Raw genomic sequence first — 19,433 nt, forward strand, 5'->3', positions numbered from 1 at the left:
CTGTAACACGATGACTCTCTTCAGCGGACTTGGAAAGTTATCAATTTTATTCTTTTTACACTTCAGTTTGTATTGTCTCACACCTGATTGATCTCTGCCTTGCAGGGATATATGGTATCTGAGAATTGTCTTTAACTGCGCCTTGTAAAACCAGTTGAATCCACCTTCAGCGTTAATAGTCTGTATTTTGTATAACTTTATTTTGTGTGGCAGCACAGTATCTTTTTGGAAGAACCTGGTCGTAGTTTCTTAATCAACAATGCGTAGATTTTTCCATGACGCTCTCTTCCTATTCATACACTTTCCACTGGCTGGACTTGTACTTGGACTTCTTATACGCCAACCGTCGACTCGGCACTTCAATAGAGGCACACATGAGCAGTTTGCTTGGACCAAGGCAAACTCTCCAGGACACCACTTTTTCTTCGGATTACTTATCCCCTCCCATGTCACCAGTTGTAGCATCTTCCAGTGCCTGCTACCCGCTGTATAAGTAGGCCACACACAGAGCTATAAGTCATACGTCTTTATTCCTCACCGTATACCTGTGAACGCCAACATTCTAAACCAAGCATTCATACATTTGATTCTAATGATTACGTCACACACTGATACAGAGTCCTGAAGAAGTCAAAAAGTTTCTGCTCTAAATCATGCAAAACACTACAGCTGGTTGTGTTATAGGTTGCGTTCCAAGCCCCAAAGAGTTTAAAGAGCACTGAAGTTTTTGTCTTTGGTGAAAAATATACAGGCCCATATTTATACTTTTTGACGCTAAACTGCGCTAACGCAGTTTAGCGTCAAAAAAATTTGCGCCGTCTAACGCCATTCTGAAGCGCCATGCGGGCGCCGTATTTATGGAATGGCGTTAGACGGCGCAATCAGACCGGCGCTGCCTGGTGTGCGTGGAAAAAAACCACGTAGACCAGGCAGCTCCGGCGTTGGGAAAAAATGACGTTAGGGCGTCTTAAAATGGCGCAAGTCAGGTTGACGCTAAAAAATCGTCGTAACCCGACTTGCGCCATTTTTTTTCGACGCCCATCCCCCATCAACATGACTCCTATCATTGTAAAGATAGGAGTCATGCCCCCTTGCCCAATGGCCATGCCCAGGGGACTTATGTCCCCTGGGCATGGTCATTGGGCATAGTGGCATGTAGGGGGGCACAAATCTGGCCCCCCTATGCCACAAAAAATAAATAAAAAAATACTTACCTGAACTTACCTTAATGTCTCTGGGATGGGTCCCTCCATCCTTGGGTGTCCTCCTGGGGTGGGCAAGGGTGGCAGGGGGGGTCCCTGGGGGCAGGGGAGGGCACTCTGGGCTCATTTTGAGCCCACTTGTCCCTTAACGCCATGCCTGACCCAGGCGTTAAAAAGCGGCGCAAAAGCGCCGTTTTTGGCCACGCCCACTCCCGGGCGTCATTTTTGCCCGGGAGTATAAATACCACGTAAAGGCCTGGGAGTCATTTTTTAAGACGGGAACGCCTCCCTTGCATATCATTAACGCAAGGAAGGGGTTCACGCTAAAAAATGACGCACACTCCGGGCACTTTGGCGCCCGAAGCGTCTAACGCCATAGTATAAATATGGCGTTAGTTGGCGTTAGTTTAGCGTCGAATTTGCGTCGAAAAAAACGACGCAAATTCGGCGCAACCAGAGTATAAATACGGCCCACAGTCCCTTCAGGTAGTTAATAGGCTATTTTTAGGCACACCAATTGTGTTAGCAGAGTTGAATCCTATTAGAGAATGGCGAGGAAGGCGGTCACTATTGATAAGACTAGTAGAAGATAAAGAGAGAACCAGGGAATTTTGTAGGGACAAAGGAATAAGCAGAATTATGCACCCATATATTATATTTGAAAAGGGGCAGGAAACACTTGATGTGCCCCCAACTCCTCTCCCCCCCCCATCCTAAGGCTTTTGGGCAGGTGGGCAGTCCAGGGACTGGTAGGCATGGATCTGGCGAGGAATGGGTGGCTAATTTAAGTCCATAGGTGAAGGTCAGGGTGTTGGGATCCTCTTTATGGTAAGTAAAACATACCAGCTATCAGGGAATAGGGACTACTTTTTTGATCCTCAATGTTCCTACTCTGTAGGAGGGTTTCTGACAATTTTTTTTGTTTTTTAATTGGCTGTAAGTGTATTAGAGAGTTTTAATTTTGATGCAGAGGTGTTCAATGTTGTTTATGAACTGGAAAGGAGTTGTCCCTGATTAGCAGGTGTAGCAAGGTGCAGGTTTACAATTTGTTTAGGGGCTTAACAGTGGTTGGTTACGCTGCTGGGCTGGTGGATCAGCCCTAGTGCACAGGGGTTGGGGGGGGGGGGGGGGTGTGGTTTGGGAGAGTTCTCAGGTAAAGAAACAGATGGCCTGGGTCTGTTAATAGGGTTATTCAGAGTATTATTGGAAAAGGAGGTGCATTTGCTTTTTGTTATAATTGATGGGTGGTTACTTAGAGGTAGGGGCATTAACTGATTAGATGTTGAATTACGTCTAATGAGTGCTTAATGTTGGTCTTTATGGCTAGGTGCTAAGGAGTTTAGAAGATATTATGCACATCTGTCTCATTAAAGCACCCTTTTTCCACATAGTTTAATGTGCAGAGTGGTTTCTGGACTGCGCCACAATGTCCAAAAGGCCCTCCTCTATTTCACCTGCATCATTCTAGTCTTTGCCGTGCAAAGAGGACGAGCAGGAAGCAAGCCAGACCCATGTGCGTTTGAACAGGTATACGTATAGTTGACAATAATGGAGGTGAGGAGGTGTAATACAGAGAGAACGCACTAAAGAAATCATGTGGGCATAAACGATCTGAAACAAGCCTTGGCAAAGCCCAAAGGTCTGGTTCACATTTAGAGTACAGAATAAAATATTGCCTTCTGTATACAATGTATCAATAATTCCAAATAGTTTTCATGAATGGCAATACATGCACTGGACTGGAGGCACAATGAGCCACATGGAGGAGAGTGGATGATGCTTCAAGTAGTGCAACAGCATGAGGTTAAAGAGTAATTCTCCTCTGGGTGGTGCCACAGCTGGCTTTGTAAAGTTTAAAGAACTGATAACAAAAGGTCCACATACCCGTGCACTACTAAACCAGACCTAAAAAGTCTGAACACCCAAATAGAGAACTAATCAGTCTTGGGTTGAAGAATGAGGTGGCTGTTACCGAGATTGCCTGTCGTCCTGGAGAGGTTGTGCAACCTCTGGTGGACCTCAGCTGCCTAAAGCCACTGAACAATGACCTGGAAACCTGCTCCCTGCAGAAGCTTTCAGCTCACTGTGTTCAGACCGTGTGACATGGCTCTTCATCAGGAGCCCGTGTGAAGTGAGAAGATACTGTGTGACACATAGTGGCGCTGTGTGAAAACAAAGTTTACGATGCTATTCCACAATCACTTAATTGAGCAGTTGGGGTTAATGCACCTTTCACTGTCCAGTCTATCAGCATCGAGAGACTGCAAGGCGAACATCTGCACTTCCAACTGGTACAAATACAAACATTCACTCAAAGAGATTATTAAAGTAGGCAAAGTGTGTGCATGTAGTGTGCAACAGTGTGTGTATATAGGTTGGCAGGGTGAGAGTCAAGGAGTATTCAGTGAGGGTTACATTGAGGAGCAGCAGAAAGAACCCAGAGGAGGAAAGAAGGAAGAAGAGACCTAGAAAAGGGCATGCAGAAAACCACATCAAAAGCAGAATGGGACAAGCGGAGCATCACAATTTCAACCAATAACATTGTAATGCTTTTAATTAGCTAAGGGCATACAGACATGTTACCCCCAATTTCTGCCTGTTTGTCATGTGTTCTGTCTGTCTCACTGGGATCCTGCTAGACAAGACCCCAGTGCTCATACTTTATGGCCTATGTGTGTTGTCAGTATGCTTAACTGTGTCACTGAAGTTCTGCTAACCAGACCTCCAGTGCGTATGCTCTCTCTACTTACCAAATTTGTCACTACACTTTAGTGACTCCATATTCCAATTCCGATTGCCACACTGGACCAGCCCCCCCACCCCCCTTATAAGTCCTTAGTATATGGTACCTAGGTATCCAGGGCATTGGGGTTCCCGGAGATCCTTATGGGCTGCAGGATTTATTTTGCCACCCATAAGGAGCTCATACAAACTTTTCCTAATGACTGCCACTGCAGGCAGAGTGAAATAGTGCACACACTATTTCACAGCCATTTTCACTGCATTCAGGTAACTTATATGTCACCTACATGTCTAACCTTAATTTACTGAAGGCTAGTTGCAAAGTTACTGTGTGAGGGCACCCTTGCACTAGCAAAGGTGCCCTCACGTTGACCAAGGCCAATTCACCAGACTTCATGAGTGCAGGGACACCATTATAAGTGTGCACTACATAATTGTAAACACATATATGTAGCGTCACAATGGTAACTCCGAATATATGGCCATGTGAGGTGTCTAAGATCATGAAACTGCCCCCCATACCAGATTTGAATTGGGGGGACAATCTCATGCACCCTGGGGGCTCCACCATGGACCCCCAGTACTGCCAAACCAGCTCTCTGAGGTTTCCAATGCAGACCCAGCTGCTGCCACCTCACAGACAGGTTTCTGCCCTCCTGGTGACTGAGCAGCTCAGTCCCAGGAAGGCAGAACAATGCATTACCTTTGGGAGGAGGGGGATTACACTCTCTGCCTTTGGAAACAGGTGCTACATGCTTGGGAGGGGTAGCCTCACAGAGCCTCTGGAAATGCTTTGAAGGACACAAATGGTGCCTTCCTTGCATAATCCAGCCTACACCGGTTTGGGAACCCTAGTCCCTGCTCTGGCGCAAAACTGGACAAAGGAAAGGGGAGTGACCACTCCCCTGTTCATCACCACCCCAGGGGTGGTTCCCAGAGTTCCTCCAGAGTGGCCCTGGTGTCAGCCATCTTGGATTCCAAGGTGTAGGGACCCTCTGGAGACCACTGAGTGGCCAGTGCTAGCAGGTGACGTCAGAGACCATTCCTGATAGGTGCATACTTGGAGTAGCCAATCCCCCTTTTAGGGCTATTTAGGGTCTCTCCTCTAGGTGTTTGCTCAGATTCGGTTTGCAAGATTCCTCCAGAACTCCTCTGCATCTTCTGCTTCGGCTTCCGACTGTCGGATCCACTGCAGACTGCTCCAGGAACCGCTGTAACTGCAACAAAGTATCCAGGACGACTCCTTTGACCTGCAACTTCTGCTCCAGACAGCTTTTGCAAACGTTTCCATGGTGTGCATGCTCTGAGGACTGCCTGGCTTCACTCTGCACCATAAGAACCGAAGGAATCTCCAGTGGAGTGGCAGTCACTTCCCTGCTTCTGCAGGCGCCCTTCTGCGACGACAACTGGTACTCTGGGACTCCTCTCCTGATGACAAGCGTGCTCCTTGGGACACAGGTGGTGGACCGAAGTGACCCAGACTGTCCAAAGTTCCAGCTATTGAAATTTGGTGGAGGTAAGAGCTTGCCTCCCCGTGCTGTGACAGTACCCCTGTGCACCACGTCTTCTGCAGCTCCTTGGGGTTCTGTGCATCCTTCACGCACAGCGTAGCCCAGGTCCCCAGCACTCCATCCTGCAATGCACAGCTCCTTAAGTTGTTCTCCGGTGGCGGGGGACCTTCCAGTGTAGTGCTGAGACGACCACACTTTGCATCTTCTTTGTTTCAGTGCTCTGGGACTTCTGTGGGTGCTGTCTGGTCTTCTGAGTGCTCTCTGAAGTGCTGAGAGCCCCCTCTGTCTAAGTTGATACCCCCAGGTCCCTCCTGGGTCCAGGCAGCTCATTTTATATGCAAACCACATACTTACTTAAACCAAGGATTGTTGGCGGAATCCAAAAACGCAAACAGCCTGCATCCAACAACTCGAAGTGGAACATCATCTGCACCAAGCAGGAACCTGCAGCCCTCTTCTTTGGTGCTCTTCTGTACTTTCTTCTGACAGGAGAATCCAATTTTGCACCTTCTTCTGGGTTGGCAGGGGCTCCTGTCCTTCCTGGACTCTTCTTCGACTTCAGGACTTGGTCTCCTCTCTCCACAGGTCTTCAGGTTGCTTGCCATCTTGCTTGTTTCTTGCAAAATCCTTTATTACAACTTGTAGTGTGTCCTGAGGAAACTAGCTGTACTTTACTCCTGCTTTCCTGAGCTGTGGGGAGGAGTACTCTACTTACCTTTGGTGTTTTCTTACACTCCAATCTCCCCTCTACACCCTACACTTGCCTAGGATGGAATTCGACATTCGCATTCCACTATTTTAGTATATGGTTTGTGTTGCCCCTAGGCCCATTGCAATCTATTGTTTTTTCTACTGTTTGCCCTACTCTATGACTGTTTACTAACCTGATTCTGGTTACTAATGTATATATTGTGTATAATACTTACCTCCAGAAGGAGTATTGCCTCTAGGATATCTATGGCCTTGTTTCACTAAAGTACCTTTATTTTTAGTAACACTGAGCATGGTCTTTTATTGTGTATAAGTACTGTGTAACTATAGTGGTATTGCAAGAGCTTTGCATGACTCCTAGTTCAGCCTAAGCTGCTCTGCTACAGCTACCTCCAGACAGCCTAAGCTGCTCGAACACTGTGTACATTTCACTAATAAGGGATAACTGGACCTTGTATAAGATATAAGTACTGTAGGTACCCACTACACACCAGGCCAGCCTCCTACATTGGTGGTGCAGCAGTGGGATAAGTACATGGAAATTCTTTACCACTTTGTTAATCGTGCTTTTCACAAGAAAAGTGTACTCCAATACTTAGAGCTATATACACAATTGTACCTAGCAGTCATTGTTTCACTTTCAAAAGGGTAGTTTAAACTTACTAAGAGTTTCCAAAAGTTCTGAAAAGTTTTTCTTTTCCTCTAAAAAGTTAGTTCAAATAGTTTGCTAACTTTTTACTCTTCTGCCTAACCTTTTTCCTTCCACCATGTTGGCTGTAGAGGCTACCTCCAGGGTTGCTAAGACCACTTATGAAAGTCTGAATTTCAAAAGTCTGAGGGGTCTCTGCTTGGAAAGAAGTTTAGGGATTGGGACAAACCCAAAGAAGGAATTTCTCTTGAATCTCCTCTTGCAAGATGACCAGGAGCATCCTACGGGTCAGGTACAACCAGAAGGGAAGGTAGAGGGATATTCCATCCAGGTAGATTCAGGAGAGGGTCCTGAAGATCCAGGGTAGGGTCCTTCCACAGATCTTTCCCTTAACAAACCTATTAGTGTAGCTGGTAGTGGGGGAGGGGGGTCACACACAGGTATGGCACCCTTCACACCTAGAGGCCAGGTCACTAGAGTAACTCAAGTTAGGGAAAGGTCCACCTCTGCTCAGTCCCATGTCACTTTTGTATCAGAAGTGTCCTACACATCCAACACTGAGGATCAATCCCTAGACAGGGAACTCAGAAAGCTGAGGTTGGAGGAGGCCATACTGAGGCTACACAGCAGCAGTTGGCCTTAGATAGGGAATCCCTAGCTGTGGAAAGGGAAAGACAGGGCATGGGGTTAGTTCTCCATGGTGGCAGCAATAGTTTCCGACGTTCCAGTGTTAGAGAAAACACATTTGATTCTAGAAACCTGCACAAGATTGTACCCCCTTACAAGGAGGGGTGACATTTCCATGTGGTTTGCTGCACTTGAGAGGGCCTGTAAAGTTCAGAGGGTCCCTCAGGCTCAGTGGGCTGCTATCCTGTGGTTCTTTTTTTCTCTGGCAGGGGGGGGGGGGGGGGTTGACTCATTACTGTTAGAGAAGATGACTCAGACAACTACAATGTTCCAATATCTTGTGGACTCAGATCTGACCTCTCCCCAAGAATTGGGAAAGAAGGCAGACAAATGGGTCAGAACAAGAGTGAGCACAAAGGCTCATACAGAGGGGCGACGAGGAGAGCAAGAAGAAGGATGGAAAGTCACATGACAAGGGAGGGGCGAAAGATAAGAAGTCATCAGAGTCTTCAGAAGGCCCACAAAAGTCCTCCGGGGGTGGTGGGTCCAAATCCTCTTCTAATCCTCAGAACAGCATTGGTGTAATTTGTGTAAGAACAAAGCCCATTGGGCAAGTGACCCCACTTGTCCCAAGAGAAACACCAAGCCTCCCACCACCACAACCCCCAATGCTTCCACAAGTGCCCCTAGTAATAAAAGTGGTGGTGGGAAAAACTCTACAAATAGGCAAAGAGTGGGTGTGAAAGAGATTCAGGAACTGATAGCATCAACCAACAACGTTGCAATGCTTTTAATTAACTAAGGGCATACAGTGCTGAGCAACGAAAACTGGAGAATGACTATTAAGGTCATAGAAAGTGTGGAAGGGCTACTTACTCCTTTGCCACCCTTTTCTAAGACAATATAAATTCAGACCTTGGGTGACCACCTTCCTCATGCTCATTGAGTACACTGTCCAGAACTGCATTCTGGGTGCTGTAGTCTTGTTTTGCTACTGTGGAATTAATTGGACTAACACCTGAAATCTATGATTTGTAAGTGAAAAGGTCAGGATTGGAGACAATGTCTGTAATGACCGGGTGTGAGATGCAAGAACACTATGGATCCTTGTTGCCATGGAAGGATGGTTGTAGGACCTTCGAAGCGTCTGCAACAGCAGGCAACCCATCCTGGGCCACAACCTCACACCAGCGACCCTGCAAGGATAACATTAGCATGTGGCATAATGCATGGTATTTCAATGCTGAACAAAGCACAGGGTTCTTCTAGGTAGACGGAGGAAGAGGTGCATTACAGTCTTGGGCAAATACCTCCTGTTCACACAGTGTAAGTGGGACTCAGATCTACAGTATGGGTTAAACTCTTGCTCGCAACAGCCTTAATGTCACACCTGATGAAATCGACCAGACAGTTAATGTTACTCACAGCTCCGTGATATGCAGAGCCAGTCGAGGAGTGGTAGAGGCTTCAGGAAGCAATATGACTACAAATGTCATCCTCAGCAGAAAAGAGTGGCTGCTCTGGACACATCAGAATACTGCTCCACTACTTTTAGAAGCCAAGAGTCCATTTTAGTGTTGTTGTATGTTTAGTTTGGACTTTTTCTATCAATTCCTTGATGTTATCCTACGTTTTGTTATTTCTGTCAAAGTGTGTGCAAAGTCACTTCCTGTGAGGTCATCAAATATGCCAATTAGTTCCCTATTAACAAAAACCTTGAGCGATTGGTATGTGGGCTTTAGTGAGAATGACTATTGCGACAGATGTCAATGCATGAAAATTTAGGATGCGAATGAATTCTAGGTGGGGACTGCAATTGTGTTGGGGAGAGGCAAGCTACAAACACGAGGCTAAAATCTCGTACCTCTCAAATGAGGAGTGCCGAGAGAGGACACCAAACACACAGTGGTGGCTGAGCCCTGCGGAAGAGAGGTCCAGAGTGAAGATATCTCATAGGTACTCCAAGCACCTAGAGAAGGAGTCTCAGTGACCACGAGGCATTGGCACTCCAGCTGTCCTGTTCCCAGACTTTCAGTGAGCCAATATCTGCTCCTAGCTTGATATACCCTGAAGCAAAGTACTTGCAAGACCCGAATGGTAGTCACATGCAGATCAAAGGGTAAGGTTAGTCGGGCCCGCTTCCAAGCCTTTGCTAGCCAAGGTCCTATATGGATACATATGGCTAGCCAGGGAGACGTAATAAGCCATGCAACCCAACCAAAAAACATTAAAACACCAAGGTGTTCAATGTTCGTTTTCTCCAGGACCAAATTAGACAATGCTGCTTAATGCCACCAACTGTTGTTGCTTTATGATCCCTGATCAGTATGTTCTGCCCGTGTGCTGAAGGGCTTGGAAATTGCACCAATTGCTATTTTGCTCTGCACCTGCCAACTCCGAGCTCTAACTGTGTCGTCATAACTGTGTGCCCCTCCAAAAGAGTCATCCTCGCTCTGAAAACCTGGGTGATGGGGATGTTGACCACATGTCTTATGGAAGCCCCCACAGGCAGAGTGCAAGAGATCCAATTTATTTCACGACAGCCTTCCCATATCGCTATACATTAAAAGTTGTGAACATTCTACCCACTTAGAATAGCAGGTAGGTTAGGTAATAATACAGGTAGGCTGAGGCATAGCACACACACACACACACACCAGTAAAAATCCCCTTAGTATTAGTTAAACTCAGGGTTCCTGAAAATGTTTTTTTCTTGGTTGCAAATGAAGTACTGTGTGATGTAATAAAATTATAATAGCTTCTCTAAAGTACTGATTATTGACACATACTGTCCACAGAAAGTATAATGACAAATGGAAATGAAAATGTCAGGCCACCTATACTAGAATGCTCTGCAAACATCAACACATATAATAAGAGTACTGCTCTTATTCAGGAGTAACTATTTAAAACAAGCATTCACAAAGGCAATATTTCTAGCATTGGGTACCAGCCTTTTTAATTTATCATTGCTCAATCTATTTGGTCACGAGTTTCACAAACGTTTGTTGTAGAAGTTACTGGGCCCTCATTAATCGTATGTACAGCTATATATATATATATATATATATATATATATATATATATATATATATACACACACACACACACACACACACACAAACACACACACACGTAAAGCGACGTAATTATTTTTAGCCTCAAAAAAGCACGTATTGCCATACTAGTCTGACACTGAAAGGAACTACTTTCCTTGTGTGAGGATCGGCTCCCTGTGAAAGGGCACAATGCAGTCAATCACAGTGACGTTAGCAATTAGCTGAACTTGTCTACCACACTGCTTCCTGCGAAGGACTGAAGAAATATGTCTATGATGTCATAACATACTAAGAGGTGAAGAGGGCTGGCTGAAATACCTACAAGTACGTTAAACATATAATTTTTGTACAATCAAAGAGTCTTGGTTAACAACCGACCTAAATAAAACAATCATTGGCACAGCCAATAGGTTCTGAGTGGCTGCACACCCTTTAGCTTTTTCAGTGCATGTTTTGTAAAATGTCATTGTATGTTGAGTTGCTGTCACTCGTCAAGCAATTAAAACAAATGGCTAAAAGCAAAAGGGTTTTTATTCTTCAAAAGCACACACTGCCGGTCATGGTTGTAGTAGGAAAAACATGTAAATGACAACAACAGATTAACAGACGAAGAAGGCTGGCTGAAAGCTTCTATGGGTAAGTACATTATACGTTTTAGAAAATCAAAACGGTCTTAAACACATCTTTGCGCAGTCAGTGAAACTGGCCTATCATGAAGGGAACTCGCCCGGTGGCAAGGGCACACGATAGCCGTACAAGAACACCACTGTTTGGCAACAACCATGAACGTCATATAGGGGCTGACAGGGGTCGCAGCTGCGCCTCCTGGGTTACCCTTTGCGACCCCTGGTACTGCCTTTGCGACCCCTGGCCTCAAGGGTGCAAGGCCTGGAACAGAGCAGCAGCTGGGCCTTATGGCTGTCGTTGGGTGCCATTCTCCTTGTTTTCTATGAAGTTTTGTTACACTAATAGTAAAGAAAAATACATTTTTCACTATAATTTTAATAAAAATAGAGCTGAAATAAGGCTTTACCTAGCAGCAGAGATAAGTTAAAAAAATCTTTCACTTGTAGTGTGCGTGTTTACAGGTGACAGAGTGCTTCTGTGTGAGTGTGTATGTGAATGTCTGTGTATGGGAAAGTGAAGGTCAAAGGGTGTGTGATGTCACTTCCGCTACCCCTGGCAGTTTGGTGACCTGACCCCATGGGAACAAACACTATTTTCCAGCTATACAAGCAGGGTGGGATCCCACGGCATGGAGACAGTTAAGGAAAGAAATTAATTCCAAATGCTACATTGTGTACACGGGAGATCCAGTGAGGGTAAATGTGCGAAGGAACTGCGCATCTGAGCGACGTCACTTGTCAGAGAGAGCACAGGCCGTCTTGGTGCAAGAGGGGTGTCCTGAACTGTGAGGGGCGCTGCAGCTGTTCACATCTGTCGGAGAGCACACGGTGTGCGCTACAAGGCTGTAATCAGGGATTTACTCCGCAGCGACAGTGAAAGCGTGCTTTGAGGAGGGTCTAGAGCCGGGCCCCCTTGGGCTGCAGCGGAAGGCAGCGTGAAGGGGTGTAATAGTCACGGAGGACTTTCCACTTTTAGCCTCCTCGGCAGTGCTTAATTTGAGCCGGTGGTTTCCGGTGCGTGGCAACGGCACTTATTTTTCCGCCTCAAGCATTAACTGCCAGCAGAAGGCACATATAGAAAAGACGGGGGAAGAGAAAAACAAAAAAGCGTCACAAAGGGAGAAACCACATGCTACAAGAGTGAGATGAAGGGCAGGAGTGTCTGTAAACGGATTAAAGAGGCCTGGGATGGCTTCGGGATTACACTTCCTCCATATTCCCTGCTCCACGTTTAATTGCAGCAGCCGCGTGTTTAGGAGGAGAGCTTTGGGCACCGGCACGTTTTTATTTACAAAAAAGCACTGCACCTCAGTACATGCCTTCAACTTGAACCCGCTCTCAAGCGCCTAGAGGCGACCTAGATCAACTCTGGCACGAAGTGGATGGCACTGTTTTGCCTTCTTTGCTCTTTCTTGTGACGTGTTCCAGCGGCATCATAAATGTTACTTCACAAGAACCAAAACACAACTCCAGGAAGAATGAAACGAGAACCCATGAGCACGTGCTCAGTGACTGAGGGTGGAGGGCCAGGCCTGGCCAGTGCTGCACCAATACTGCTGTTTCCGAATACACCTTTTACAGCTCCAGTTTTTTTTTTTTTTACATGAATGTTTTATGGAAGCTCACATGGCGTGTCAGGGTGGGGAGGCAGTGTCCCGAGGGGACAGGCTGAGGCCTCTCAGTTTCCCTTATCTGAGGCCCTGGTTTCCTGGCAGGCGCTATCACTCCCCAAAACACAGGGAGGCTCCCTGTGCCACCGCCCAACCCTCATTCAGAGAATGGGCAAATACTGCCATGTCACACCCGGGCATTACCTCCGGCACCCACACACCCAAGGAGGGGGCACCCCACCCACTGACCCAGGCACTGCCGGCCAGCTCCCCGGGTAAGGGTGCGGGGCTTACAAACATCTGAGTGGCTTCAAACACATGTTTTCAAGAGAGAGGGTAAGAGTGCATAAAAAGTATGGGTTCTTGATTAAAAACAGTTTAATTAAAAAAAGGTCTGGTCTGCGGGCACATTAACCGCTGGAGTACATGGAGGGTGGCCACATGTGAGACCGCCCTCCAAGAGTGAGACCTTCAGGCTGACCAGGAGTGAGAGACTGGCCTCCAGGTGAGACACCACTGCAGTGCACAGAGGACTTGAGGGTGGCTCCAGACGGCCTTCCAAAGAGTGCCATCCCGCTGCTGGCAGGACTGGCAAGGAGGTGACTTCATTGCTGGCTCCTGGCCTATTGGGTCTGGCCAGGGAGGAGACTTCCTTCTCCAGACTCACACTCAGTGGGTGCAACTGTGCATTTATTGAACAGGGCCACCAGAAAAGCCTTTTCTCCAAAACGTCCTGTTACACTGAATAAAGGTAGGACACAGCCCGACTGGCCTTTTATTCCACTGGCATTTCCCCAGTGGGCTGCAGCCACTGGAGACTGGTTTTAAAAGCACAGGGCCGCTCGCTGCCCCCTCCCTCTCTTTCCACGGCTTCCCCCAGTTATTGCAGCAGGCACAGGAGGGCTTCAAGAAAGAGAGAGACACGGGGAGAGTGAAAGAAGGATCAGACATGGAGTAGAGAAAGGAGAGGAGGAGAGATGCAAACAGATACCGGCTGGAGAGGAAGGGAGGGGACCGGTTTGAGCATTGACAGGGTTGCTTTGTGTTCCCCAGTCCGACCAGTCATGGGACTTATTTAACGAGCTTGCGCCAGTGTCTTGGACAAGACATATGCGCCACTGGCCAACAGCTACTAAGCTGGGGGAACTGGAAATTATTGGGAGGTGAAGGCTTGTCCTCTGCACTATCAAAGGAACTTTGTTAACTAGCGGCTCCACAGTTATGGTCATACAAGTTTCCCTTTAACAACATATACACACACACTGTGTGCACACGTAAGCTTACTCGCATAGAACAATCGGAGTTTTGCACACTTCTTGCTAACAACCTTCACAAATACGTTAACAATATGTTGACACTGCAGCAACATAGCTCACTTGGCCTGGAGCCGTCTGCTGATAACTGCAGATCAAGCACACACCACTCAAATGTAATAACTCCACTTTGTATCATACAAACAGTGCTTAATTTGTAAATAAAAACGTGCCGGTGCCCAAAGCCCTCCTCTCAAACACACGGCTGCTGCATTTAAATGTGCGAGCACGGAATACTGAAGCAGCGTAATTCTGAAGCCATCTCATGCCTCTTCAATCCATTTAATACCATTTCCTGCACCTTCAGCTCACTCCAGCAGCTTTCTACCTTTGTAACGCCTTTTCGTATTTCTCTTCCTCCGTCTTTCCTATGTGTCTTTTGCCCGCAGCAATTGCTTGAGGCAGAAGACTAAGAGCCGGCCCCCAAAAATGAGTGCCGGTGCTCAACACCGAAAACAACAAGCACAAATCAAGCACTGCATACAAAGCTCGGCAAAAGCAGAATCCGACCACTCTGAGTTGATTTTACAAACCGACCCAGTAGGAATAGGAAAGTTAGTAAAAGTATTTTACTGGTATCAATTTCTGACCACTTTTTTGCGTTAAAAGTCTTACTACTCCTGACTACCAAGAGTACACGCAATAACAGCGGCTGTGAACCTTGCTAATCGCCTGTAAAAGATTTGAAAAAAAAAAAAAAAAACATCTGTAGGAAGAGCTCTACTCGTACAACACTAGTCTCTGGAATGCTCTGATGATCTCTTCCCACTGGAAAATAAAATTACCTTTCACAGTTTACAAGAGGCATTAAAATACATCTCTTATGAACAGCATAGTGTCCTTTTTTCATCATGCATAGGCCGAACACCAAACCTGCCCCCGTAGACGAAGTTCTTCCTACACCTAACTTAGCACAGTTAATTAAACACGTAAGACAGACTCTTACCTCTTTAAATCTTACATCAAGACTTTACCATCTAGAAACACATTTGTGGCATAGCCACCAAAGTTTTCACAGATGAACACCAGAGCCACATTGTCAAAATCTTATTGGCACTTGCCAGCCTCAAGTTTAGGCTATGCACCCCATGAGCTACCAGCAATTTGTGGAACTTACCAAAATCTCAAAACAAGCAAATAAATATTTAGCACTTATTCACTTGTGATAGATATTTAAGAAAGTGGGGACGTCTTGGGATAACTGATTAAGGATAGAAACGAAAGAGTGAAGGCCAAAGAGACTCTTAAGAGATTTAAATGCAGAAAAAGAAATCAGGTAAGCCAATGTTTATTTATATGAGCAAATATCTAAAACGTTTAAGCGCTCAAGCAACACCAATATAATCAGGAAATGTGTGTGATTTCCAAGCTTATTTTTCACATGTTTTAACAAAATAGGTTAATTATCAATTATTGGAGTAGGAAGAGGGTGGAAGCAGACACCATGTGGAAAAATACAACCATGTCCATTATGCCCCTTTCCAATGCAAGATAGTTTCCTATATAATTTTACTTGCCAAAAACTGACTGATATGAAGCAAAAACCAATCAATCTTTGTATTTTTAGCTGAACGAATCAGTCCATTAAAATAAGAGTATATTTTATACAATGCTGCTTGATCTAACTATATGTTAAAAGCGTATTTTTAATGTGTAAATGGTTCTATGCATCTAAGAAATAATATTTACCAATATTTTTATTCATGTTTTTTGTAAAAACATTTCAAACAAATAAAGCAAAACATAACTTGACTGTGCCTAGCATATCGATAAAGATGATGTATTTTTTGTCCAGTTGCATATTAGTCTCATTGTGCATACTTGGAACTGAGTCACCTCCAGGTGTATATAATGGTTCATGATTGAGAGCTCTGGAACTGAGGCTGAAGGCAGTGCAAGTTACTTGTCAGGGTCAAAAGGAGGTTCAGTATATATGATCATCTAATCCTTGGCCTCTCAGCAGGATGCACCAAGCAGTGGTCATGTATTCCAGTTAGAATTGTGATTCTCTGCAAATGTGCGTGAAGGAAGTGATAAGGGGGGAAATAAAAGAAAATGCAGTAGTTACATGTGAGTGAGTGGAAGAGTTGTGTGTTTGAGGGCAGTGAAGTGAAGGAGATGCAAATAAGTGCAACCGAGAGAGAGAGAGAGACAGACAAGGGTGTTTAGGAGGAAAGAAATGTAGATGGATGAGGTGTTTAGAGAAATATGGCGTACATGTACAATTGAATATACCAACGACTTTTTTGAGAATTTGGAGGAGCCAGGAGATGTCCCCAAAATAGCATACTAGAAATCCTATGTATTTTTCAACAACACTGTTCTTTTTCCATTTTCTTTAAGACTCATGTATAAACTCTGATGTAGTTTTACATAGTTTTTACCTGTCCTCACATTCAAAGAATAGCCAGGCCTGTAAAATACTGACTGATGGCAACCATACCGCACAAGCACAGTATATCCGCAGGCTGCAGTGTGTATTACGTGCACAGTGTTCTGCAAAGAGATAATGGAAAGCTGGCATCCCCAAAGGCGATCTCTAAAACTGCACAAAGCAAATAAAGCAGAATGTCTCGGGTAAGTATGAATACTTCTGATTATCAATTATTTGCGCTTCTAGATTTTCAAAACACAAGGGGCCTCTCAACTGTGTCTTCAAAACGCGTTGGCCCTTATTAACACGTGGGATGCGGTTAATAAGGTGTCCCAAGCAAATCCTTTGCCACTTGTCAGGGTTTGGGAAATAAATACTTTCTTCCTGGCGCTCAATCGTTCCTCTGTCTTTGAACATGTTGGCGAACATGTTCAAAGTGTTTTAGAGAGTGTTTTAGTTAGACATCCGCGAAACGCTATAAAGCAGGACTCTCAAAGACAAAGCCCCGCTGCAGTGGTGGAGCCCAGACTCGAACCCCGTCCATCTAGTCTACTGTCAACGCGCAAACCGCACAGAATAGACCCTTCTGGCTTTCCGTCTCTGAACGGAAATGAGGAGTAGAGGAATGTGTTCCTCTGTAGAGGGATCAGCATAAGCGCTGCTTTCTGTCAGATCCGTACTCACTGCTGGTGCTGCTCCATGCTGCGCGGCTTCTGTCCCGTGTCCTGCTGACGGCCCCTCCGAGCCGCCTTCTACTATAAACGCCCGTTTCTCATGGGCGCGGCCATGATGGTGACGTAGGGGCCTAGATGGGCGTGGCTCACTGAAAGACCGTGTAGCGCTAAAGCCGCGATTTTAGACGGGACAGGGAAACTATTGTAGTGCAGCCTTTCCTGTCATGTGACTGAGGACGAAATTTACATACCCATAATTCCGTGTCACTTTTAAGTCCTACTGTTGTTTCTTTTTTGAGGCAACAACTGGTTTATCAGTGTACCAGATTACAACAATTACTACAAACTGGGTGTATTTTAAAGGGTTTTCTAAGGTAAACTTAGTACAGTTAATCACCCTGATAGTCTGTGGAACCGAGTTTCGTGGCACCACATTCGCAGCACCCCTGAGTATACTCTGGTTTCTCTTCAAATCGAATAAATCTTTCGCCTTTTACTAAAGATTTCCGTGGAGAGGAACATTTAAGAGTTTCACTCAATTTTTGAAAACCCTGTTTAACTCAGGGTTACCCTTTCAGAGTAAAACAATAATGAATAATTGTAAAAAAAAGTTAATTATTTATAAGTGCTCGTGCATGTTTTCTTTGTTATGTAAATATAAAAAAAAAAATTATATATATATATCCTGCTGCAGTCTAAACTGCTAAACTGGTATAAGCAAGCAACAGCAAAGCTAATAAATAGGTGGCAACTATGCAAAATCTATTGGCTTTGTCTGTGATATTTATTAGCCATGTACATGTATGGAACATGACTGAAACTAGAAAAAAAAAAAAGCGTTATGGTGCTGTTAACGCTTGCTCCATCACAGTGCTTATTTATTTATTTTGGAACCATGCTGCACAGCTGTACAAAATGGCAAACAAAGATTGACAAAGCCAATAGGTCTCGCACAGGTGAGACATATAGGCTTTATCAATGCTTTGGGAAAAAAGTGATATGATGAGGCTAGCGCTGGATGTGTCCGACTTATTCATTCATTAGGTCGAGTGCGCAGGCTTTGACTTGTAATGTATCTGTGGGCTTTTAACCACACTAACCGCACACCCATCAGTATCACTCATTCATGGGCTTGCCTTTCAAACATCCTTTGATATCATTGGTAAATGCTTTATGTTTGTCCCTCCTTGGGGCAGTTTTGTTACTGCCTTGGACACCGACCCTGTTACATGGATAATTGCACGTTTGCTGATACGTTTGACTGGAACCAAACTTCCTCTTCTTTTTGTGTCTCTCCTTCGCGCTCATGCTCATGGCGGCTTTGGCGCTTTGAATAGGTTCGCTTATGTCAACTGTTTTACTTTTCATTTTCAATTTACGTGGCAAGAAAAGTCCAGTTAGGAATTTACAATGCTAATAGCTCTAACTCGAGCAAACGCGAGACCCATTGCATTGCAAATGCTTGTTTTTAATGCTTTTCTGCACCTTTGCTTATCAAAATGAAACCACTGTTCAGAGATTTTCTAACTTTCTGAAAAAGAGATGAGGCATAAGGATCTTTTCCTGGCAAAAAAATCTAACCATAAACACCCCCAATTCCCACAGCAAATTATTCTTATGGTAGGAAAAAATATTTAACACTGTGTGGCAAACCAAATGTTAGTGGGTGACTGGCTCGGTGTCAGAGGCTTACCACACAGCTCAAAGAAAGTCTCCAAAAAGAATTTCCCAAAAATGCAGTATGGTACTTTGGGCCAGATTTAAAGTTAAGTGGCGCAGCGCGTGCTGCGCCAAAATTGGCAGCGCCGCGCTGCGTCACTTTAGAAACGCAGGGATGCGCCGTATTTAAGGGAATACCGGCACCCCTGTGTTTCTCCCGGCGCTGACACTAAATTTAGCTGCCAACGCAGGCATCCTTGCAGCATCATCCAAGGAGGTCTGTGTTGAGGCATGTGATTGTTTATGTGAGGGAAGGTGTCCCTTCCTGCACGTAAACAATCATCAATGGCGCTTTGGCACTTTTGTGTGTGCTGCACAACACAGCACACACAGGAGTGCCAAAGCGTCAGTTTCAAATGATTGTTTATGTACAGGAAGGCACACCTTCCCGCACATAATCAATCACACCGCTCAACACAGACCTCCTTGCACAATGGTGCAAGGATGCCTGCGTTGGCAGCTACATTTATTTAAAAAAAAATATATATACATATATCCCTGGTGTCTAGGGGTTTTCTGCCCCCGGGGGGCAGAAATGTCATAAAATAAACCCCCCCCCCTGGGGAGTGGCCCTTGCCCAAGGGGAAGCTCCCCTCATGACAATTACAAAAAAAAG

At 45.3% G+C, this 19,433-nt stretch overlaps 1 protein-coding gene and 1 non-coding gene across 2 annotated transcripts in view; one reads left to right on the forward strand and one right to left on the reverse strand.

Moving 5' to 3' along the window:
* Positions 1-17,261, reverse strand: part of UROD (uroporphyrinogen decarboxylase) — a 126,566-nt gene extending 109,305 nt beyond the window's left edge. The window contains exon 1 of the mRNA XM_069232816.1: positions 17,109-17,261. Coding sequence (XP_069088917.1) covers positions 17,109-17,125 — 17 coding nt within the window. The 5' untranslated portion in view covers positions 17,126-17,261. The remainder of the gene's footprint in view (positions 1-17,108) is intronic.
* Positions 17,262-17,550: 289 nt separating this feature from the next.
* On the forward strand, positions 17,551-17,666 carry LOC138294457 (U5 spliceosomal RNA). The gene has a single exon (XR_011203454.1). It is a non-coding gene; the product is annotated as a U5 spliceosomal RNA (small nuclear RNA).
* Positions 17,667-19,433: the final 1,767 nt, after the last annotated feature.

Source organism: Pleurodeles waltl, chromosome 4_2, assembly GCF_031143425.1.
Source record: "Pleurodeles waltl isolate 20211129_DDA chromosome 4_2, aPleWal1.hap1.20221129, whole genome shotgun sequence".
Taxonomy (NCBI): Eukaryota; Metazoa; Chordata; class Amphibia; order Caudata; family Salamandridae; genus Pleurodeles; species Pleurodeles waltl.